A 20,055-nucleotide genomic window follows, 5' to 3' on the forward strand; every position below is an offset into this window, starting at 1 on the left:
CTTCAACTGATTTCATTTCTTACTTCGCCGCATGTAGTGGGCATTGAATGAAAAATGAAGGAGGTGAGAAATCCTGTCATCCGTCTTAAATGACGAATCCTTCAGTCATTTTCATTCAAATTACAGGCAATTCATTTTCATTCACTATCATAACCAGTTAAATGAATGAAAGTGAATAGGCATGATGGGCCTATAGGCACAAATAGGCAGCAATAAACAATCTAAGCTAATACACATACCTATCCACGGTAAGAGCGAAAATAAAGCGTTTCCTACTATTGGCGACGTTACAAAAAAGTATCCACTAAAATATATTACTTTCCATCCATAGTGGGAGCTATTTTTAAAAGTTTCGTGTCGTGCTAGAAACTTATGTAGCAAGCTGCAACCCAAATGGCAGACCATTTTTAACATAATAATAATATAATTGAATTGAATCAGAAATGTTAAATGTGTTGGTGTTTTGGATGGAATAATAACTTGTGTGTGAACAATGTGGTGGACTTATCAAATGAATAGGCAGGGAACAACTGTGTTTACTAATTTAAAATTGAAGTGTTTACTTGGTCAAATTGGGTTTAGTTTATACATTAGGGCAGCCAGGGAAGATTAGAGTGACACGACGTATTTGCATTATACAATTTTCACAACACGATAAATTCCATTACAAATACAAACTACGTATGTACATACTCAACTTGAGAAGGGATAAGTTTCTCACCAGCTTAAATGTAATATTTCGAGTCCAAATTTTTGATACAATGGTTAAAACAGACCGGTTGAAACGCTCAGATATCACAAACAGTAAGTTCTTAATACGTAATTGATAAAACAAAATTATCAGTTTCAAGTAATTAACTATTTCGTAATTAATTAAATACGCCCACTTATAAATGTAGTCCAAGAGAGTCTCGGAGAGAGCAACCTCACACCACCACGTCTCGCACACGTCTCCAGTCCACTTTTAACATTCGTGCCAATTAAATCCACCACCCTGGATATAAATATTTATATGTTTACGGGCATCGTGGCATTGGAAGACTAACGGTGGATTTCGCGATTTTTAACACGAAATGCACATCAAATCAATATTACTCCAAAGATTGAGCGAACGTTGAACTCATTTATGTAAATTCTCAATTGTGCTGCAAATATGTGGTTGATACTATGGGTGGAACTCAATCTTGCAGCGACTTCATTGTTAGTAAGGGTTCCAATGCACTGTCTGTAATTATATGTAATGTAATCTCATGTAATGTAGTGTAATGTAATGTATGGTAATATGCAATGTAAGGTCTGTATTAATATAACATACAATTTATATTTCCGAGGTCAAGAGGGAAATCCTTGGTTTGGGATTTTACATGCGTAGACACTTTCGCCCCAGTTACCTTCCCGAAACTGTGCGCTACCAAGGCGCTGCTGCCAGCAAGGCGAAAGATAATAAGAGGAGGAGGTACGCTTTTCTCTTAAACCGTTTTATATTTGTCCCTGTCGCAATGGAAACGACTGGGGTGTGGGGCCAAGAAGGGCTCTCCCTCATTAATCGAATTGGCGAGAGGATCGCCTATAGAACCGGACAGGCTAATGCTGTCACCTTTCTCCGCCAACGAATCTCGCTGGCTGCTCAGCGGGGAAACGTTGCTTCAATTCTAGGGACACTTCCAGAAGGCAAAGAATTGGAGGTGTATTATTTTTAATGTTTTTTAATTTATTTGACTTTTTTCAGGATTTCTTCGTTTTTTATTTAGGTTAGGGATTTTTATTGTACGACTCCTTTGTAGTCAGCTTTTCTGATATGCAATTTATGTAATGTGTATGCAATAATAAGTGAAAATAAATAAAATATTTATATTCCCACATGCATACATATTTTTTTAGCTGCATTTCATTAATTATGCATAGCTAGTTAATTAGCGTCTATAATTGTATAGCCCTATCATAATGTGTCATGGTTTTTAAATCATTTTTATAAACTGATATCCATTAACACTCGAATAAAAGTTGACTTGAGTGTGTGATTGAAGCCAGAAAACTTATATAACTAATACTGACAGATATGTACATAAGTAGCTTACGCGATAACACTTTTATAAATGCATACCCACTCATATTATTTTACTCGACGTTCAACCAATTCACAATTCAGTCAGGACAGCTACACACTGGTTGCACGTGAATAAATGAAAAACAGTGATGTGTATGCTAACACATCTCAAAACTTGCTTATGTATAAACCGATACGAAATTATTAGTCATTCCGCATCCATCCCTCTACGTATTAACTCGTCATCCTTACAAGTTGTGAATCACGACTCATAAGTAAATTAACTTCGGAAAAACGAAAATCAAGAAATTCGTTTTCGCGAAGCGTTTTAAAAGTCTCAACATGGGTCTAAACTTTGCAGGGGTGTACCTAGTGTGCTAATAAATTCCCGTATTGAGTTATTCTAACTTTGTCAGGTAACTGAAATGAATTTTTATTTCAAACTTTCAGTTTGGTTAAAGAAAGTATTCATGAACAATAAAAACATATCATTCTTCAAAATTTCCTCCTTTGGCTTTTACACACTGGCGAAGTCTGATGGGGAACCGGTCGATTGCGGCACGCACGACTTCCATTGGAAATTTTGCCCAAGCTTTACGAAGGGAGCACTTCAGAGCCTCAACACTTGTATGGGGCTTAGAGCAGGCCTCCACCTCCAATTTCGACCATATGTCATAGTCCAGAGGATTTAGGTCCGAGGACGCCGATGGCCATTGTTGAGAAGAATTGAAATCCGGAGTATTCGTTGCCAACCACTTCTGGACAATTTTAGCCCCATGTGCAGGCGCTGAATCTTGTTGGAAAGTCCAATGTTCATTTTTGAACAAAGTAGACCCCAACGGCTTGACAATCGGCTCCAAGACGTTTTCCAAGTAGTTCTTCGCTCTCACTTTCACCCCTTGGGGCACGAAGAACAACTTTGCTTTCCCCTTCCAACTCCCTCCAAGCCAGACCATGACGGAGCCAGGATGATGACATCTTTTGGACTTTCTTTGTAATGGGAGGTCTTGTTTCCGTCTTGCGTAAATTCGGTCGTTTTGACGATTAAATTTTTCTTCTACCGAAAATATCTTCTCATCCGTGAAGAGGATTGATTTGTACTTTTCACCCCCGTACCGCTTGAGTAGCGCCCGGCATCTTTCCACCCTCTTCTTCTTCTGTGGAATTGTCAGCAGATGACAAGTACCTCGCCGGAGAGCCTTAACCTCTAGGTCAACTTTGAGGGCATTTCTAGTGGTACCCCTTGAAACCTTCATGTGCAGAGCAAGTTTCTGCTGAGTGCGGCGTGGATTCCTCCGAATTCTGGCCTTTAGAGCTTTCACCATAGCTGGAGTTCGGGCAGTTCGAGGTCGGCCGGATCTCTTTCGGTCATCAACACTCCCAGTCTCCAGGTACCTTTTGACGGTGTCATAGACTGTTTGGCGTTTGACTCCAGAATTTTTCAGACAATTGAAAATCTCGATCGGTCTCTTCTTTGACAAGTGCAGCTGCAAAATTGCGGCACGTTGAATTTCCTTTGTCGCCATTTTGTTACAAGATATCTTTCAAGTGCAACTTTTCTACCCTATAATCAATAATAGTGGTGCTATAAATTAGTGAGGAAAGCAAAGTAATTTTTCAATCGGTTCGAAAAATACTTACCTTCAAAGTCAAATACGGGAATTTATTAGCAGACTAGGTACATAGTCATTGCTCGTTTACCGGAAGGACGTACGTTGTATATTTGTTTTTCATAAAAATCACGTTTGAAAAACAAAACTTTGATACCTAATTTTCTCAAATTTTATTTTCAAATTAAGCCATGAAGTTACACCCGTACTTCGACTTCAACATGGGGGACACTACAATTGTTCAAGTTTCTGGGGGAGGCTACAAGCTCTCGCTTAATCCGACCTGCATGAATCGCAGTTTGGAATTTACTCTTGGTGAAGAATTTACACAAAGTATTCCGGAACTCGGAACTTTTAAGGTATGGTAAAAGTTTATTACCGAGTTGTTAATATCACTAAACATATGCATTAATTATCAATATTCATCAATACGATTCTGGTGCGAATGTTATTGGGATTATTTTATCTCTGGGTTTCTAAAAATAAATTTATTCGCATAAGGTATAACGCATTATTCACAAGTCCGAAAAAAATGGATTTCGCAATGTTTTAAAATTTTCAAAAAGTGGGCATACTATTTAGGATAAATACCTTCCATATAATATGTATTTGTTCCATTTTAGTTTTATAAAATTAGTTGCGATTCAGAATTGTAAGGAATACCCTTAATAATTATTTTCGCCCTGCTTTTCCATTTCTGTATGTAGACAACTTTTACCGTCAATGGTGAAAATGAGCTGGTCCAGACGGCAATTTCTTCTCAAACCAATGAAATCTTTGTGATTCGAAGGATTTATAATGGAAAGCCGATTTCGTTCTATGCGCACAAGGAGCAGGTGGAAATTGTGAGTGATTTATTGCAAAAATGAGTGTAGTTTGTACTTTTAAAAATATTTGCCATTTATAAGAGTAATAAATTCATACGTGTGTATTTTCTTGCAATTTTGGCAAATGAGTATTGACGGAAACGCGATTCCATGGTTCTTCGTGATGGTGACACGATGAAGGATTTTTTATCTTGAATAATTACTGCATGTTGTTTAACATGATTATTCATGCTGTCATTTCGTATATATGTACTTGGCTGATTAATAAATAAATGAAGCACACCATTAGTATCATATTTATGAGCGATTTGTTGAGTGCATTTTTTAATGGGTTCATCATACGTATTTACATTTTTGTTAAGTTTGTCAAATAAATTGGATAGACGTATTATATAAATACCGTCTTTTTTAATCCTTTTTTTAATCTTTTTTAATCCCAATGTCCACGTTTATCGCCATGTTTTATCCTGAAATTTGCAAATTCGACTAAAACGTATGCATACATACATTTGTAATACTGAATACATGCATACATACATAAATATTGGTGATTTACATGTATGTATGTAAAAGTCTTTTACACATGTAATTGGCAGTGATGTGATGATGATGGGTTTTCATAGTGACACATAAAAATCCATCTACCACTAAAATACATACTTACGCATGCATCTATTTGGAGTGATGAGGTCATACTTCGATCCTGTGAGAGGAATCCGACTGGATGTGAAGCACGAATGATTCGTTTTCCATGAAACCTGATAGCCCGAAAAGGCAATTCGTTCGATTACTATGCAAATTATTTGTTATCACATTCATGCATTCATGCATAAATGACGGCACTTATAAAACCAGAATCAGAATTGTAACCAAGACGGTTAATATTGACACCGGAGGTGTTGATTTGACAAATCTTTGTTTTGAGTGTACCCAAAATATCCCAGATATAAAGTGATAAATTTATTCACCGGGTTTTGTAATTATTCTCAAGGGATGTTATATGTGAAGATGCAAGGTGGCCTCCATGCGACGAAGTGCCAGTCCCTATTGGAGGCTTCTTCAATCACTTGCAAACCATTCATCAAATTGATTTGGATGAAATAATAGTTCAGGGACAGTTCTGCGACAGAACTGGGACAGTTCTCCCGGTTTCTGGTGGAGACCTATTTCCAGGTATGTACATATTTACTTGCTCTTGTTTTTCGGCTATAAAACCCTCCACGTTGCGGTTGCAATTCTATTATTGATAATAGTGGGTGTTCCGGATGTAATGCAACTTTGGTCAAATGCACATATAAACGAAATTAATGAATTTGTTTATGCGAAATTTTGGCTAAAAAGAGACAAAGGTTGAAGCTAATTATGTTTTGCTTCAAATCGTCCCTAGACCCACATCCGCCCATTCTGGAGAAGCTTTTGTCGGGCGCTCCCCATTAGTGCTTCACCACTGTTTTTGGTTACCTTTTTTGAGATTTTTGACCACATCTGGCAATGCAAGTTCAAATTATTGGCTGAAGTTTTTCGACTATAATATTCTTTCATGGATAAAAACTAAAATTTTTCAATAGGTCTTGTATTTGGCAAATTTGGGAACGTTCACCTCTCCCATGTTAATTGCATTTGATCCGTTTTAAGGCGGAGCGTGATACTTTGGCTTATATTTAATTTCCAGTTTTGCGTAAATGGTTTTCTTGAAGGTGGGAGAGTTGTACTATGTGCAAATAAAAGCATTTTGATAATTCCGGCAGTAACTCGTCTCGTACATGACGATTAAATTTGATTAATTTTGATTACTTCAGGTCGAGCCTTTTTTCTGTCATTTTGTTTGCTCCATCTGTTTTACTCTTCACTGTATTTATAAGCTTATACCGCCTTATAGGATTTGATGTCCAACTTCTACGCTTTAGAATAATGTACGATGTTAGGTGTCAATTTCAATTATTTAACAGAGTTTCGCTCTGACAATGCCGATTTCCCTTTGTGCGATTCTTATCCCTTTGGCAGCTGGCATACGAATGGGTCGACCAGATGCTTTTCCGCGATTAGCAGTTTTTTGTAGCTCAGACCTCAGTAGTATATGAAAAATTGTCGCTTTTGGAATTTCTTTTTTTTTCAAGTGACCACAGCTCAATTGGTTGGAGGGCGTAACTACTTTTTCCAGATAGTGGTAGACGCTTCTTGCTAGTTCCTCGCTAGTATTTGACCTCATTTTGGAACGGATAGAGATATCGACTTCAGGTTTTCAGTTTCTACTAGATAAATGTATGTACTACAATATTCACCCTATTCGGATTTGGGGCACATTGATATCCCTTCGATATATGAATTTTACCAAAGTTGCATTACTTCCGGAACACCCTCTAAGGTGATAACGTCGAAGAATTTATGGCTGAAAAACAGAATAATATGCATAATTTTATACATTGTGCATACAGTACCGTTGTTCTTCTCCATACATGCCTGGGCGAGAAAATGAACCATACATTCCTGTTCACTTTCATTCATGTGACTGATTATGATAGAATATGATCGTGAATGAAAATGAGTCACTTGAATAAAAATGAGTCGAAGATTCAGTCATTTCAGATGAGTTAGTGTGAATGACAGGATTTCTCACTCCTTTCATTTTTCACCCTATGCTTAACACATTGGGCGAAATAAGAAACGAAGTAAGATGAAGTGAAATGAAATACGTTTGCAAGAAACTGACTAAATGTGATGAAAATCTTCAGTGAGAAATCGAGATGACTGAACTTTGAATGAAAAAGTTTTTTTTGACAGGTACATATGATGCATAGTTAAATCCCACCACTTTGCCATCCAATAGTTGCAGGGTAAAGAAAACCATTGGATTTAGCTATTCTAAACCCATATCAGGGGCTTTAGTTGGGTTTTTAGGGTAGTCGGTATTTTGGGGGTAAACTAAGGCTATGTCTCATGTATTTATATATTTAGTTGTGAAAAAAGTCTAGATTCTCGTCCTTCACGAGTCTTTCACGAGTTTTTCTGTACACTTAGGTCTTTTCAGAATTAAACATCGACTGCACTTAGGTCTTTTATGAATTAGTACGATGATATATAACTCTATTTGTTGAGCCTTGGACTGAGCCGCTGGCGTCGTAATTGACATGTGCAACAACAGCTGATGCAAGTAGTATTGTCTTTCTGAAGGGAAATTTCAATAGGGTCATGTCGATATCCGTAGCACCTATATGCAATCAGCGGTTGAAAAAATAATCGAGTTCAAAGAGAGGAACTCGCGAATCGCGTTTGCCAAACCCCAAAAAATTTAAACTCATATGAGTTTAATTTGCACTTGTAAAATTTCACGTTAGAAAAATTCCAAAACGACTTTTTGTAATTATATCTACAAGTATTAGGATTGCAAAAATGTTCAGTTCAAAAAAAATTCTGCACGCAACCAGTCCCAGCATCAGGTTAAACTTAGGAGAAAGCGAAGGAAGTCTTCATTCAAAATGCTTCCCCAAAATTGGGTACTGTGGCCAAGAAAGTTGAAATTTTGAGAACGTGGTTGGGCATAATTAAGGTCAAGAAACTGGGGATCAAGGTTAGAGTAAAAAACATTGTACCAAAGTACGCCAAGAACCAAGAACCACAGGGAAAGACAGCTTGCTGAAAAATTTGCGACTTTCTGTCAGAAGCGATTCTCGTCACGAGTGATGAGACTTTCGTGCACTTGGAACCTTCCGATACACCTGGGAAGAAATATTATCATAGCTCCAAACCAGGTAAAGTGGATTATAACCATCAAGTCAAAAGAAAGCCGAGGTTCCCTGCAAAATTACTCATCCAGAATGTATTGCGCCTTATGGGGAATTTCGTCCCTCAGAAGGAAAATGCTCTGAATGTCCCCCAGTGCGGAACAACCCAACGAATTTGTACCAATTACAACGCCTGACATCCTAGGGATCTGGTAAGGCAAATGGTCTTCCAATCTTCTGAAGAATATGGACAAAAGTTAATGAGGTGGCGGAAAACTGTGGCGCGGCTCAAATCGGAAGCGTCGGTGAGAAGCCTTGCTTGCTGCCGAAATATGATGTCTGTAAAATTCTTGGATACAATGTACAAACTACATCGTATAGTGATCATTTTGTACCATATATGAATTCCATCTATTCAACATGTCACTTGTAATGATTTGGACTATCCAATCCAAGGCTCAGCAAATAGAGTCTTATTGGTTTTGAAATTAAGAATTCAAAAATCGTTTAAACCAACTTTGTGTCTGTATTTTGTAGATTGAGACGAGCGCACCAAAGCGGTATCGCGCAAGTCACAGAATCTTTGTGCTAAGTCCGTACACTCTTAGCAAACTGGTAGTAAAATCTTTATAATGATCTTTACCAAGCCTTCGGTAAACGGACTTGTTCCGAAGTAGTAATAAAACTCATTACTACATATAGATTTTTACTGTTTGGTAAAGACACTATTCCGCATGATGTTAGTAGTCATTGTTACTTCTCTGGTAACGATTTATTACTAAGGAGTAATGGTTATATATAATTTGGTAAGAATTAAGGCGCTTTACTTCTATCCCTCTCGACCAAGTGAGCAACAGCCTGCTATTAAAATCGCTTACAGCATTTTGAATAAAAATAAACAAGCTACACAGATCGAGTGTCGAATTTATTTAGAAGATATATTATAAATTCGGGGATTTTGAGGAGTTTTTTGAAAAGGTATGGTTTTAACAATAAAGTATTTTTGTTCTAGTGCGTATACCAATAATAGCAATTCATGAGCATGAAGCAAGAGAAATTAATTTTTCACTTGATTTTTTTGCAGGTTCTCAAATATTTTATAGTGAGAAATTTGAAGATACACATTTAGTCGCCAGTCCTGTCTCTCCATCTCCCATACCTGGATGAAGAATACTTTGAAATTGTATCTTAAGCTTGATTTCTATAAATATGTACATAAACCTACCAATTAATTAACTTTGGTATGTGCTTATCAAAAAAATGTCAAATGAATTTACTAGCGTTGAAAATAAATTTGTTACCAGATTATTGAAAGAATTGTTACCGGGTTAGTTTAATTTGCAACGGCGTGGTAATGATAACTTTAACCAGATGGTAATTTTTTATTTCCAAACATTATAGTTTGCATTCAATCAGGTAATGAACGGTTTTACTGCACGGAGTGAATTCATTACCGTTAAGTAATAAATTGTTACTGCCATGGTAAGAATTCTATTTGTTACCAACCCGTAATAATTCTTTACCATTCCGGTAGAGTCATATACTTGTACAGTCCGGTAATAATCTGGTAACAAATTTATTAAGAGTGTATGAATCTGTTTGTGTTACTATTGCGATCCCCTGGGGAGCTTCGGCTAGCGGCATGACCGAGGACACATTTTCTGTATGGCCGAGGGTAATTCCTGACCATTTGTTGTACACCATGGACGAAATTTGGAGTGAAGACTGTAGCAGAACTGCAAAATTGTACGATTTTCAAGGCCCTGACGAACGGAAACAAATATATCAGGTTTGGTTCATTACAAAATTCTCGAAAAATATAACACACGAATTTGAGTTTCACAAATATTTTCAAAATATTTACGTTATATCAAATATTTGGTCTTGAAATCTTGAGAATTCTTTTAAAATAGTTTTCCGTGTCAAATACTCGACGTTATGATAAGTGGCGCGAAATGTTGGTAGTACTGGAAATCATTCAACTAATGGAATGCAGCACAAATCAAATTTGTGTTGCACGCAATAAAATGGGGAATGTTTTATATTAGGGGGTAAAACAGCGCGGGAAGTTTAATTGATCAAAATAATTCTGCAATAATTTTACAGAATATAGCCAAGTGTAGCCCTGGTTTTTTGCGGTATAACTTAAAAGTTGCTGTAACGGATGCGGACCCTCCTGCTCAGAAATTTCTTGATTTTAATATTGAACAAGGGCGACCAGTGTTGGGAAGCGTGGAGCGAAAGGTGTGTTAAACTTATTTTCAATGTGAAGGACTTAATTATTCCCAAAATTTACTGTTCCTTCTCTGAATGCGGGTTCGAAGCTGTTAAATAATTGACTTACATTTTTGGAAAATTTATGAATTTTTAATCATTTATGTAGATTGAAATATATGTATGTTACACCGTCCCCGTTTTGGCGTATCACCATCACTCCAAATTCGACAAGGAGCAGATGCAGCACAACTGCGCAATGTTTCCAGTTCTACTTCTTCGGCAGGTTGGCATGAAAAGGGGTGCCGAAATAGGGCATTCGATGCCCTTAAGTTTTTCATACGGCATACTTTAAAAATTTATCTTAACATGTGGACTTCACCAAGCTTATAAAGTTGCATGTCGACTTAACTAATAAAGTTTATTTCTGTCAAGTTGCAGTGACTATTTATTATTTTAACAAACTATTACGTAGGGTTTATCATTCCCATAATTTAAAATTATTTATAACTAACTTAGCCAGGCGAATTAATGTTTTGAACATAACATCTGACCCTGTGCTTGCGATGAGACTTTACCTACAGTATGATATTGCAAAGAAAAGTTGCGCAACAAAACTCACAAATGTAAAAGCTAGCAACCAAAAACACGATGAAAACTCATCGGCAGAAACTTTTTTGGACACCCTCTATACGCCATACAAGTTTGAAATCCGAAAAAAATATAAGGGTAGCTATTAATGGGCCATCGGGGCGTGAGGATTTACCTCCAACTAATTTAACTTCAATTTTAGTAAGAACAAAAAAATACACCAAATAAATTTGTGACACCAAAAGATTGTTTATCTGTCGATCTCATTTCGTCCTGTCGTGTCCGAGCCTCAGAAAGGTGTTTTTTATAGATGCATGAAAATCAGGAAAAAATTATTAAGCTCCGATTCAAAGTATCTGCACCTGTCTTATCCGTCCGTTTGCCTGTATGTCGATAACCTATTTAAACTTATCTACAGGTATCCCGCACTATGTTATGTTAAACGCACTGATAAATTTTTTTTTAAACCGACATGTTTTCATGTGCAAATATTTATTATGAAATTCTGAGTAAATAAATCAACTCGTTTACAAAATGTACTATGTATAAATTGATGAAAAATTGTACCTAAAATCCATACGAGTAATGCCAGCAAACTGTGTGCATATACTCATCGCACACTCCTGAGGGGAAGTCGTGCTTGCTACAGCAATCCCGAATGTCAGAACTTTTGTAATAGGTGGCCTTTCCTTCACAATGCTTGTTACAATCAGGAATATAGCTGTGTGAGGCACCTACGAAAATAGATGTTTATTTTAGTATTATTTAATATCTGCTGTTCTGAAATGTTTTTTCAAGATTTGTGGTTACCATCCTTCGGCTTTGAACACTTCGGGATACTATTTTCACAGCGTCCCTCCTGATATTTGTATGACAACCGGCAGCAATCGATAATGTGATCGTTTTCATAAGTACCGAGATGCCTCTTGTTAAGTTCACTGCAGGTTGAAGTGCAGTTGGAAAAGCCTAGAGATTTAACAAGAATATAAGAATTATACAACATTTAATGTACATATTTTGTTAACCCTTTAAACTGTAACAAAGACAATAGTCGTTTTATAAGAAATTGTTTAATTCGGGAGTAAGACAAAAGTCGTCCTGGAAAATCGTGGTCATGGCGCGGAAGGAAGACAATTGTCGTTTCTAAGAGGTCATTGATTTTCACCATTTTCTCGCCTCGTCGTAAAATTTGTTGCAATTTCGAGGGATTTCTCCTATGCCAACACAATGCTAAATTTTCACATTTTCTTACCAAAAAGCTGGATATTTCCCTATATAGCGCAATGTTAAATTTTTGATTTTTCAGTTTTTCGAGTTTTATTAAAACTCCTGAATTTCTCCTCCCGCGCCATGACCACACCATACGTATAGCGTCCCCATGTTAATGCATTCTCTTGTTGTTAATCATACAGTTTAAAGGGTTAATATGGAATAAATTTTGATGTGATTTGCTTGCCTGATACTGCATCACTCACGCCAGATAATTGGCCAGATGGGTGGTCCTTGTGATGGTAATTGATCCGGTCAACTACAACCGCTACTACGTCGGTTAAATTTTGCACCCGCAGGGTCAGGTTATGAACATCTGCTGTTAAATTGCGAAGACCCAATGTCACATTCCCCAGCATGTATTTCAATTCGTTGTCGACCTTTTCCTTTTCTGCATCTGTAATCAAGAGATAAATAAAAAGTAAGAACAGGCTTACTTATGCCTTGGGTCCCTAAAATGCTTGCAAATTTTCAAAGGTACACGTCACTTGATATTTTTAGACGAGCTTAGTTTGTAAGACTCATTCATATGCAAACAAGATGGCTCACCTAAATGGCCTTTATAAATAGGTGCCATTTAAATATGTCTAGGACGTACAGCGTTAAAATTTATAAAGTCGTGAACGTATCTTTTCACACCAGTGACGATAGCGTCAGGTACTGGTTGGAGACCTTCATATAAAAAACTAAAATATCTCACTCTCAACTTGTCGACGTTCAAGCTTATTATGTTCCCAAGCGTGAGGAGCAGATGCCACCAACACCCCGACGAAAAGAAAAAGAATATGCATTATAATTTTGTTGTGCAGCAAGTCAAGTGACGCTTGAAACTAGCTACATACATACATTAAAATCACGCATTTTGTATAGAATCACATGCATATAAACCTCAATTGCTTACATATAAAATGTGTGCATTTTCCATAATATTAGAGGTATCTAACACTCATAGTTATGGTATTGGTACTTGCGTTTGTACATATTTACATTTGTTTTCAATCATACAATAAGAGTGCAATTATTTATTTATAGGTGTGGTGTTTGGGGGGCTTATTACCAACTATCAAAAAAAGTCCTAGTCGGGTTTTGGGGGGAATTTGAGACTTTTTTAACATTTCGTAAACCCCTATCCCCCTCCAGCACCACGATAACAAAGATTTCAAAGTTCAAGAAAAATTAGCCGCGGAGTTTTTTTTGCGTCTCCAATTTATTCAGAAAAATAATCCTGACCTTTCACCTGTCTGTGACGTTAAAATCGCCGACGAGGAAATTGTCGGCAGGTACTTTTGACATTTTCGTACGTTGAAAAATTTAGAAATTGCGGCATCATGTCGCTATAACTTTGCCATCGTAGCGCAATATATACATATATGTTACATACATACTGTATGTATTTGATTCAAAATTCTAAGATTAGTGATGGATCTTGTCGAACCGTATAATTTTTACTCATATTGCAGTTAGGATTTAGACAGCATTTACTGGCGAAAATAACGTTTGAACAGATTTGTGTATCTATTACCTTTCTGGAAACGATGTCGCACTGCAAAACTGAAGTTCACTCTTTCATCGAATTTGTCCACACGTTTCGGTTTCAGCAAATTTTCCAGAACGGAATTAAGATACCCGTACTCAAAATCGCCTTCCTCTGGTGGAACTGGGTTAACCCTAATATAATTAAACAAATTAAATAAAACAAATTAAACGGAAAAAATGGGATAAGAAAGGTAAGAAACAACAACACTGTGTAATTGATTTTAAGAAACTTTCAAATTTGGCTCACTTGGCAGTGAAATTCAAGTAATGTCGGATATACTTATAAGTCCAAGGAAATTTTACATCTCGACCGGATTTATCAGCTCTTATAGAAGATGATTTTTTGCGTTGAAACCTGCTTTTCGTGGCTCAAGGGACATCGACTCCGCTTGTGGCTCAAGCAATCCGGGTTCTAAACCTAATAGAGACATTCATCATTTTTTTGCAATCCAGTATTGACCTAAATCAGTATAACTTTATATGGGAGGTTAAGTTTTACATGTAGGATAGTCGGAACACCCCGGAATTGTTTGGGGGAGTACCAAAAACGTAAAACCTTTACCCATACCTTTTAGGGGGTGATCCGATTATCTTATATGTAAAATTTGACCTTCCATCCAATGTTGCAAGAATTTTGGTCAAAACTCCATTGCAAAAAGTAAAGTAGGCCCTACTGTGCTGGAATTTGAACCTGAGACTGTTTGAGCCACAAGCGGAGGCGATCCGCCACAAACCAATTAAACGCTCGAGTTTCATCGCGAAATTTTATCTTCTACAAGAGCTGATAAATCCAGTCGAGATGTAAAATTTCCCAGGACTTATAAGTATATACGAAATTAATTCCATTCAAAGTGTAACAAATGAATAAAAATCTTCGTTTCACGTGAAAAGTTCTGCTGAGTATAATGGTATCTACTACTCACAGTTGGCAGTAGTGCAAAGGTCGTTTCCCAGATGTAAGACCAAAGAAGACCAAATCCCCAGACCCAAAGGAAACCCAATCTGAGAGATACGGCCAATGATCTGCAGACAAGAAAAGGAAAGGTAATCAGTTTCCAGCTGTATTTCTATCTTAACGTACTCTTGTATGCGGGTTTTGAGTTTGAGTTTGAATTGTTCTCTCCACTGTCCATTGTTCCATATATTCAGATAGTGATTTTGTAACCTATTCATCTCCGCACCGAGATGAATTAGCTTTTATAGACTTTTAGCCTCAAAGTGTCATGGTTCTCAAACCTGTTTTGTAAACTGATATCCATTAACACTCGAGTAAAGCTTGACTTGACTTGACTTGAATAGGTTTTTGATAAATTATAACTTTTTCAAGGCTTATTTTTTTCATTGAACCAATTAAAATTTTTGAACTTAAGACATGCATGAGCAACAATTTATTGTTTCGTGGAATAGAAAGCTAAATAAATTGGTCAGCTATTATCACTGTCTGATAAACATTGGAAATATCGGCGAGCTGAGGCCCGCCGCCGCCCCCGACAGTTTTCAATGCTCAGGCCGCCGCCGATTTTGCAAAGACGTGTTGCTCTGATTTGAACATACGTATGGAAGTAGTGAAAGCTGCGACACAAATATTCAAACTCAAAACCCGCATGCAATGTCACCTCAAGCGACATAAATATGTATTTATTTACAAATCTCAAGCCCAATCCATAAACTTATCTGGACCGTGTCAATGAGCACTTTCTTCACCACGTTGGGAAAATCGTAACAATATTTCTGCAACAATATGGCTTCACGTGAGTTACAAATATCGTCAATTTGAATCACATTGTTCCAAAATGCGATCGGGTTTGCGCGAACGAGTGGCTTCGTAATCATTTCTGAGAAGTCGTCCCGTTCCAAATAATTCTTAATGGCGTCCAGAACCTCACTCCGCTTGCAAAGAGAGGATTCTAAAATTGGAAATTGTTTACCTTGAGTTAATTGAACAATACTTGAGCGGGTTTTTGTATTAGTTTTACATAAATCATATATATTATAAGCTGGAAATGTTTGTATGCAACGGAAGTAAAACAATTTTCCGTGACGGAAGTGAAAGTGAAGAAAGAAATAATATTAATAAGTGGAATTTTGAAAATCAAATTCACCCTCGCCAGGCGGGAGACGGGCTTATACGCTAGTAGTATAAAAAGACAAGACCTGATCGTCTAAAACAAGCCAATTTAAGTGAATTATGTCACACAAAGCTCACAATTTTATAGACCACCCAACCCTTTAACATATGCCGGAGCCTTCCTTAGAAACATCGTCAGGTTTCTCGTGTCACATAATTCTTAGAATTGTACATTATCGTAAACAATGTGACCCTCAGGCTGAGTAAAGTTAACTTGTAAAGAGTAAAATTTAGCATGGATTTCGTATAGTTAACTTATTTAATTCGGAATTTTGAATGCGTTTAATACTTAAATGGGTCACCTTATTTTAAGCGGGTATTATGTATACATATTTAAAACATACTTTTAGGGCAGACGTACCAGCGCTGACGTCAATAAAGGGTGGTATTATTAAATTTACAAGTGTCACAATGCTCACAATAACTGACCACGAAGGCAACATTATGTTGCAGAAATTGTTGATGATTTCCACACTATGTTTTTTGTTTGGTTGTACAAGCAATTTTATTTGTTTTAATGTTCCAAGCTTGTCGGAATTATTCAGCCACTTGTGTGTGTAGGCGTGGGACATCTGTGAAAATGCTGATGATACGAAAATAATCTACATATATATAGGTATATATCGAGGGAGAGATACATAATAATATCAAGGCTCAAGTTTTTCTATATAAGTATGTAGCCTCTGCAGCCTTGTAGTCAGCCTGTATGTTGTCAGGGTTTCGTTTTTTGCCTATCAAAAAATTCAGAAATAACATGAAAATAACAAATCGTTAAAATTTAAAAGAATGAAGTTTTATATTAGCATTTATAATTTCATGGAATTTATTAAATGTAAAAAATGTTGGGTCCAAAACTTATCACGTGCGATATGATTTTTTTACGCATGCCTGTTTCGTTTATGTAGTTAGACCCTTTAAATAAGATCATATAATTACAAAACTCAGCATAGATGCTCCAAAATTTGTACCACTAAATTTATACAAACCGATTTTAGAGGTGGATAAGAACAAGTGAGTTTATCGGTATTTCCAAGAAGGTTTGGACAAAGCACAGATACTTAAAGAATTGACTTGTTTATTCTTTTTACATATATGTTTATGTATAAATTCGCCAAAGCTTTACCGAATGGGTTTATTGCATGCAAATATGTAAGCGCAGTATTTGCGAACCCTGTGTGCCATGCTTGAATAAAGGGTGAAGCAAAGTCTTATAAAGGTCAAGGTAAAAATAAGGTTCTCTCAACAACAATGAGTGGTCTCATAAAAATGGTTGTTTATGGGTTCGGGGCCAAGCGTACTAATTCTACAACCAGCTGAAACGTGCCATCGCGTCTTAATTTTAAAAAGAGCTATGTGCAGTCAACACTTAATTTTATAACAAGCTAAGCGCAGTCAATGCACTATGTAGTATGTAAATGTATGTATGTACAATGCACGTATGTATGCATACTGCGAATAATGATGTCATACTTTCTTCGCCTGAGAACAATCTGGAAATTAAGCATGCATGATGTTCACGAATCCATGTTTCATTTATGTATAAGGAAATCTGATACCTCGTAAAATGGATTTGATTAATTCCAAATGTTCCATTCGATTCATGAGATCATTTCGTGATTCTTCTAATTTTTGCAATTTCATGAGATTTAGAAATACGCTCAAATCGATGAGAACCTTGATAATGTGGAAAACAATACATATTTACATAAGTAAAATAAATTCACTATGTATATAGAATTCAGAATACATTTATTTTTCTAAAGGATCGCAGTATTTTTAGATGTGGACTTCATTGACGACATCTTTCTTTACCGTTTCATACATAATAAGAAAATCCAGCTTGAACGTACATATGTATGTAAATTTTTATTGGTATATGCACAAATTACTGTAATGGTAAATGAACAAATTTCAAAACCCTGTATACATCAGGATAAACATTCCAATGCTTACATATCCATATCTATTCCAATACATATCTTAAATGTACATACATTTTAATATACGTATAAATGTATGTAGCATAGTATTGACATACATGGGCTACAATTACTTGTACGACATTCTTCAAGGCATGTATGTAGCTACTTAATTTCTCTTCTATATGCAAATAAGTAATGGTTGAAACACCGTTATTACATATCGACCCCGATATTAGATCGTGGCAAAACTACCCCACCCGGCTTTATGTAAGTAATGTATGCTACCTCATGTTATGTGATGTTCGCCTTAGAAATATCAAATCTGAAAAACAGGGTATTTGGTGGTTTCAAATCCGATAAAACAAACACCAATATAAAACAATATCGGTATACTCCATCTTCCTGGTTTGCACATAAATTACAAGCAAGGATGTAGTACACAGCTAAAGCTAATCGGTGTCTTTTGTAACATCAAGCAAATAAATAAGCCACAAACTTCATCTCCGATACTTGCATATGTATAATGTCGCCATTATTGTGGATTTATACGCTCTTCGTGACAAAGTCCATGTTGTCATCTTACTGCCATTCCACAGTTTGGAGCGACTTATTTCTTGATGCCGATCTCAGCTTCGTTTTTACACCTAACAGTGACAATGTATTAGATGTGGACACAAATTTTCCTTATTTTCAAGCTGTCCGAGATGGCAATTTGTACACCCCGCTGCGCAATTTCGTTCTTCAGCAATTTATTTTTTCAGCAATGGATCCCTTTAAATACTTTCCACAACTGAAAGTCTATGGGTATCGTGACACGGAGAAATCTGCAAGACCGAAAGTTATTTTCATCGATGTGGTCGCCTCACCAAGATGGAAGCTGAAGTGCGTACACTTAATCCTCCCAACGGATGCGGTATTCCGACAAGAATTCGTGTTTGGTCACTTTCATAGTCACAAAGATTTGTATTGCTTCGAACGCCACGTAACATTTTTAGGGACCGTGAAGTTAGTGTTGTTCCAGGATTGTGTAAATTCACCTATATTTGTTCCATGTTTAACCTGTAATGAAATAGTGATTTCAAAGGTGAAAACATTATCGTTACTAGGTATCCGCCTGGCGTGGGACGCTCAGAATACAAACCTCCACAAATACGTTACCTTATTGAACATTCCAATACAGGGAAAGTGCGCCTTACTACAGGATGAACTTGCTAATTTTAAAAAGCTAGATTTCTGTCCTGTGCGAACAATTGCGGAAAGGCATAATTTGACCGTATTACAATTAAAGTCAGGAGTGCTGGTTAATGATAACAAAAGCTTTAGCTATGCGCTAATGAAAATGGCCGCTTATAAAGACCGTATCAGATTTGTCTTTCATCAAGTTCAGTTTAGATCAATTAATTTCTTGGCTTAATGGTGGACAAGTTGATCATAGTAACGTGCATATTTCTCGGCCAGGTTGGGGATAGTTCTGGGTCGCCGTATCGGAATCGAAAAGTGTCCCTTATTCTGCTCACCTTATGGTTGTTTGGAAATCTCTTTCTAATGGTTAATTATTACCAGGGCTCGATATATTCATGTCTTGCAGTTCTCCTCCCGCCTCCAACCCCACGTCGAGTTGAAGAATTGGCCGACTCGAATATTCGTATGATAGCTATGAATGAATACTATAAACTCGATGGGACCGCACACACATATCTCCAAGATATTGTTATTCCGCAATTAATCAAAAGTGTTGGCCAGAAGCCCGAATTTATTAAGTTCTTAGCCAAATTTCAAGCTAAACTCTTGTCAGCCAACGATGAGTTAGTGTCTCAAATGTACCGTAAAATTCTTAATGAAAATTCAACACGCACTCACCCATTGATGGTACTATTCTTCTTTAGGGATGAGTTCGAAGCTTACGTTAGGTTTTCTAGATATTGGGGCAATCGTCATATTGCCCGAAGTACAGGAGACTCACCATTTCGAGTCATCATTTTCCATGTTTGGAACAGAAATTTGTTCACTCCTTATCTCGCGAAGGGATTGAAACGCATTCAAGAGTCCGGGTTGACACAGATGTGGCATGATATGAATAGCATAGTTGAGGTGTTTAGCACTAGAGAACTCTTATTTGCACGTGGTAAATATTTCAAAGCTGTGCAAGATTTGTTTGGACGCGTGAGGGAACAAGCCACATTTCATGA

At 36.8% G+C, this 20,055-nt stretch overlaps 2 protein-coding genes and 1 non-coding gene across 10 annotated transcripts; 2 read left to right on the plus strand and 1 right to left on the minus strand.

Moving 5' to 3' along the window:
- Positions 1-2,234: 2,234 nt before the first annotated feature.
- On the plus strand, positions 2,235-4,784 carry LOC110861880. 7 transcript variants are annotated; one of them, XR_004833296.1, is made up of 4 exons: positions 2,235-2,463; positions 3,726-3,757; positions 3,847-4,016; positions 4,365-4,784. It is a non-coding gene; the product is annotated as an uncharacterized LOC110861880 (transcript). The 7 variants fall into 7 exon arrangements; XR_002549104.2 differs by having other exon boundaries at positions 3,734-3,757; XR_004833294.1 differs by having other exon boundaries at positions 2,235-2,437; positions 3,718-3,757.
- Positions 4,785-7,094: 2,310 nt separating this feature from the next.
- Positions 7,095-10,791, plus strand: LOC118433291. Its single transcript, XM_035845074.1, has 3 exons — positions 7,095-9,995; positions 10,313-10,450; positions 10,590-10,791. Exons 1-3 carry the CDS (start codon positions 9,849-9,851, stop codon positions 10,773-10,775), a joined length of 471 nt encoding a protein of 156 aa, XP_035700967.1. The 5' UTR covers positions 7,095-9,848; the 3' UTR covers positions 10,776-10,791.
- Positions 10,792-10,940: 149 nt separating this feature from the next.
- On the minus strand, positions 10,941-16,531 carry LOC118433274. 2 transcript variants are annotated; one of them, XM_035845050.1, is made up of 7 exons: positions 16,306-16,531; positions 15,463-15,723; positions 14,740-14,839; positions 13,803-13,948; positions 12,468-12,677; positions 11,822-11,977; positions 10,941-11,745 (listed from the first exon to the last, which is right to left on the minus strand). In XM_035845050.1, the coding sequence occupies exons 1-7, from the start codon at positions 16,514-16,516 to the stop codon at positions 11,579-11,581; spliced, it is 1,251 nt and encodes a 416-aa protein (XP_035700943.1). In that variant the 5' UTR covers positions 16,517-16,531; the 3' UTR covers positions 10,941-11,578. The 2 variants fall into 2 exon arrangements, with proteins under 2 accessions (XP_035700943.1, XP_035700944.1); XM_035845051.1 differs by having other exon boundaries at positions 16,289-16,531.
- Positions 16,532-20,055: the final 3,524 nt, after the last annotated feature.

This window comes from Folsomia candida, unplaced genomic scaffold (genome assembly GCF_002217175.1).
Source record: "Folsomia candida strain VU population unplaced genomic scaffold, ASM221717v1 Fcan01_Sc046, whole genome shotgun sequence".
NCBI lineage: Eukaryota > Metazoa > Arthropoda > Collembola > Entomobryomorpha > Isotomidae > Folsomia > Folsomia candida.

Bases quoted from the DNA above. Each gene is read 5' to 3' on its own strand.
- LOC118433291 (XM_035845074.1), top strand. From the start codon at position 9,849: ATGACCGAGGACACATTTTCTGTATGGCCGAGGGTAATTCCTGACCAT. The intron at 9,996-10,312 runs GTTTGGTTCATT...ATAATTTTACAG, and splicing joins AACGGAAACAAATATATCAG to AATATAGCCAAGTGTAGCCC. The intron at 10,451-10,589 runs GTGTGTTAAACT...TCATTTATGTAG, and splicing joins TGGGAAGCGTGGAGCGAAAG to ATTGAAATATATGTATGTTA.
- LOC118433274 (XM_035845050.1), bottom strand. From the start codon at position 16,516: ATGTCCCACGCCTACACACACAAGTGGCTGAATAATTCCGACAAGCTT. The intron at 13,949-14,739 runs GTGAGTAGTAGA...TAATTATATTAG, and splicing joins CCTTTGCACTACTGCCAACT to GGTTAACCCAGTTCCACCAG. The intron at 12,678-13,802 runs GTAATAGATACA...TCTTGATTACAG, and splicing joins GCGACATCGTTTCCAGAAAG to ATGCAGAAAAGGAAAAGGTC.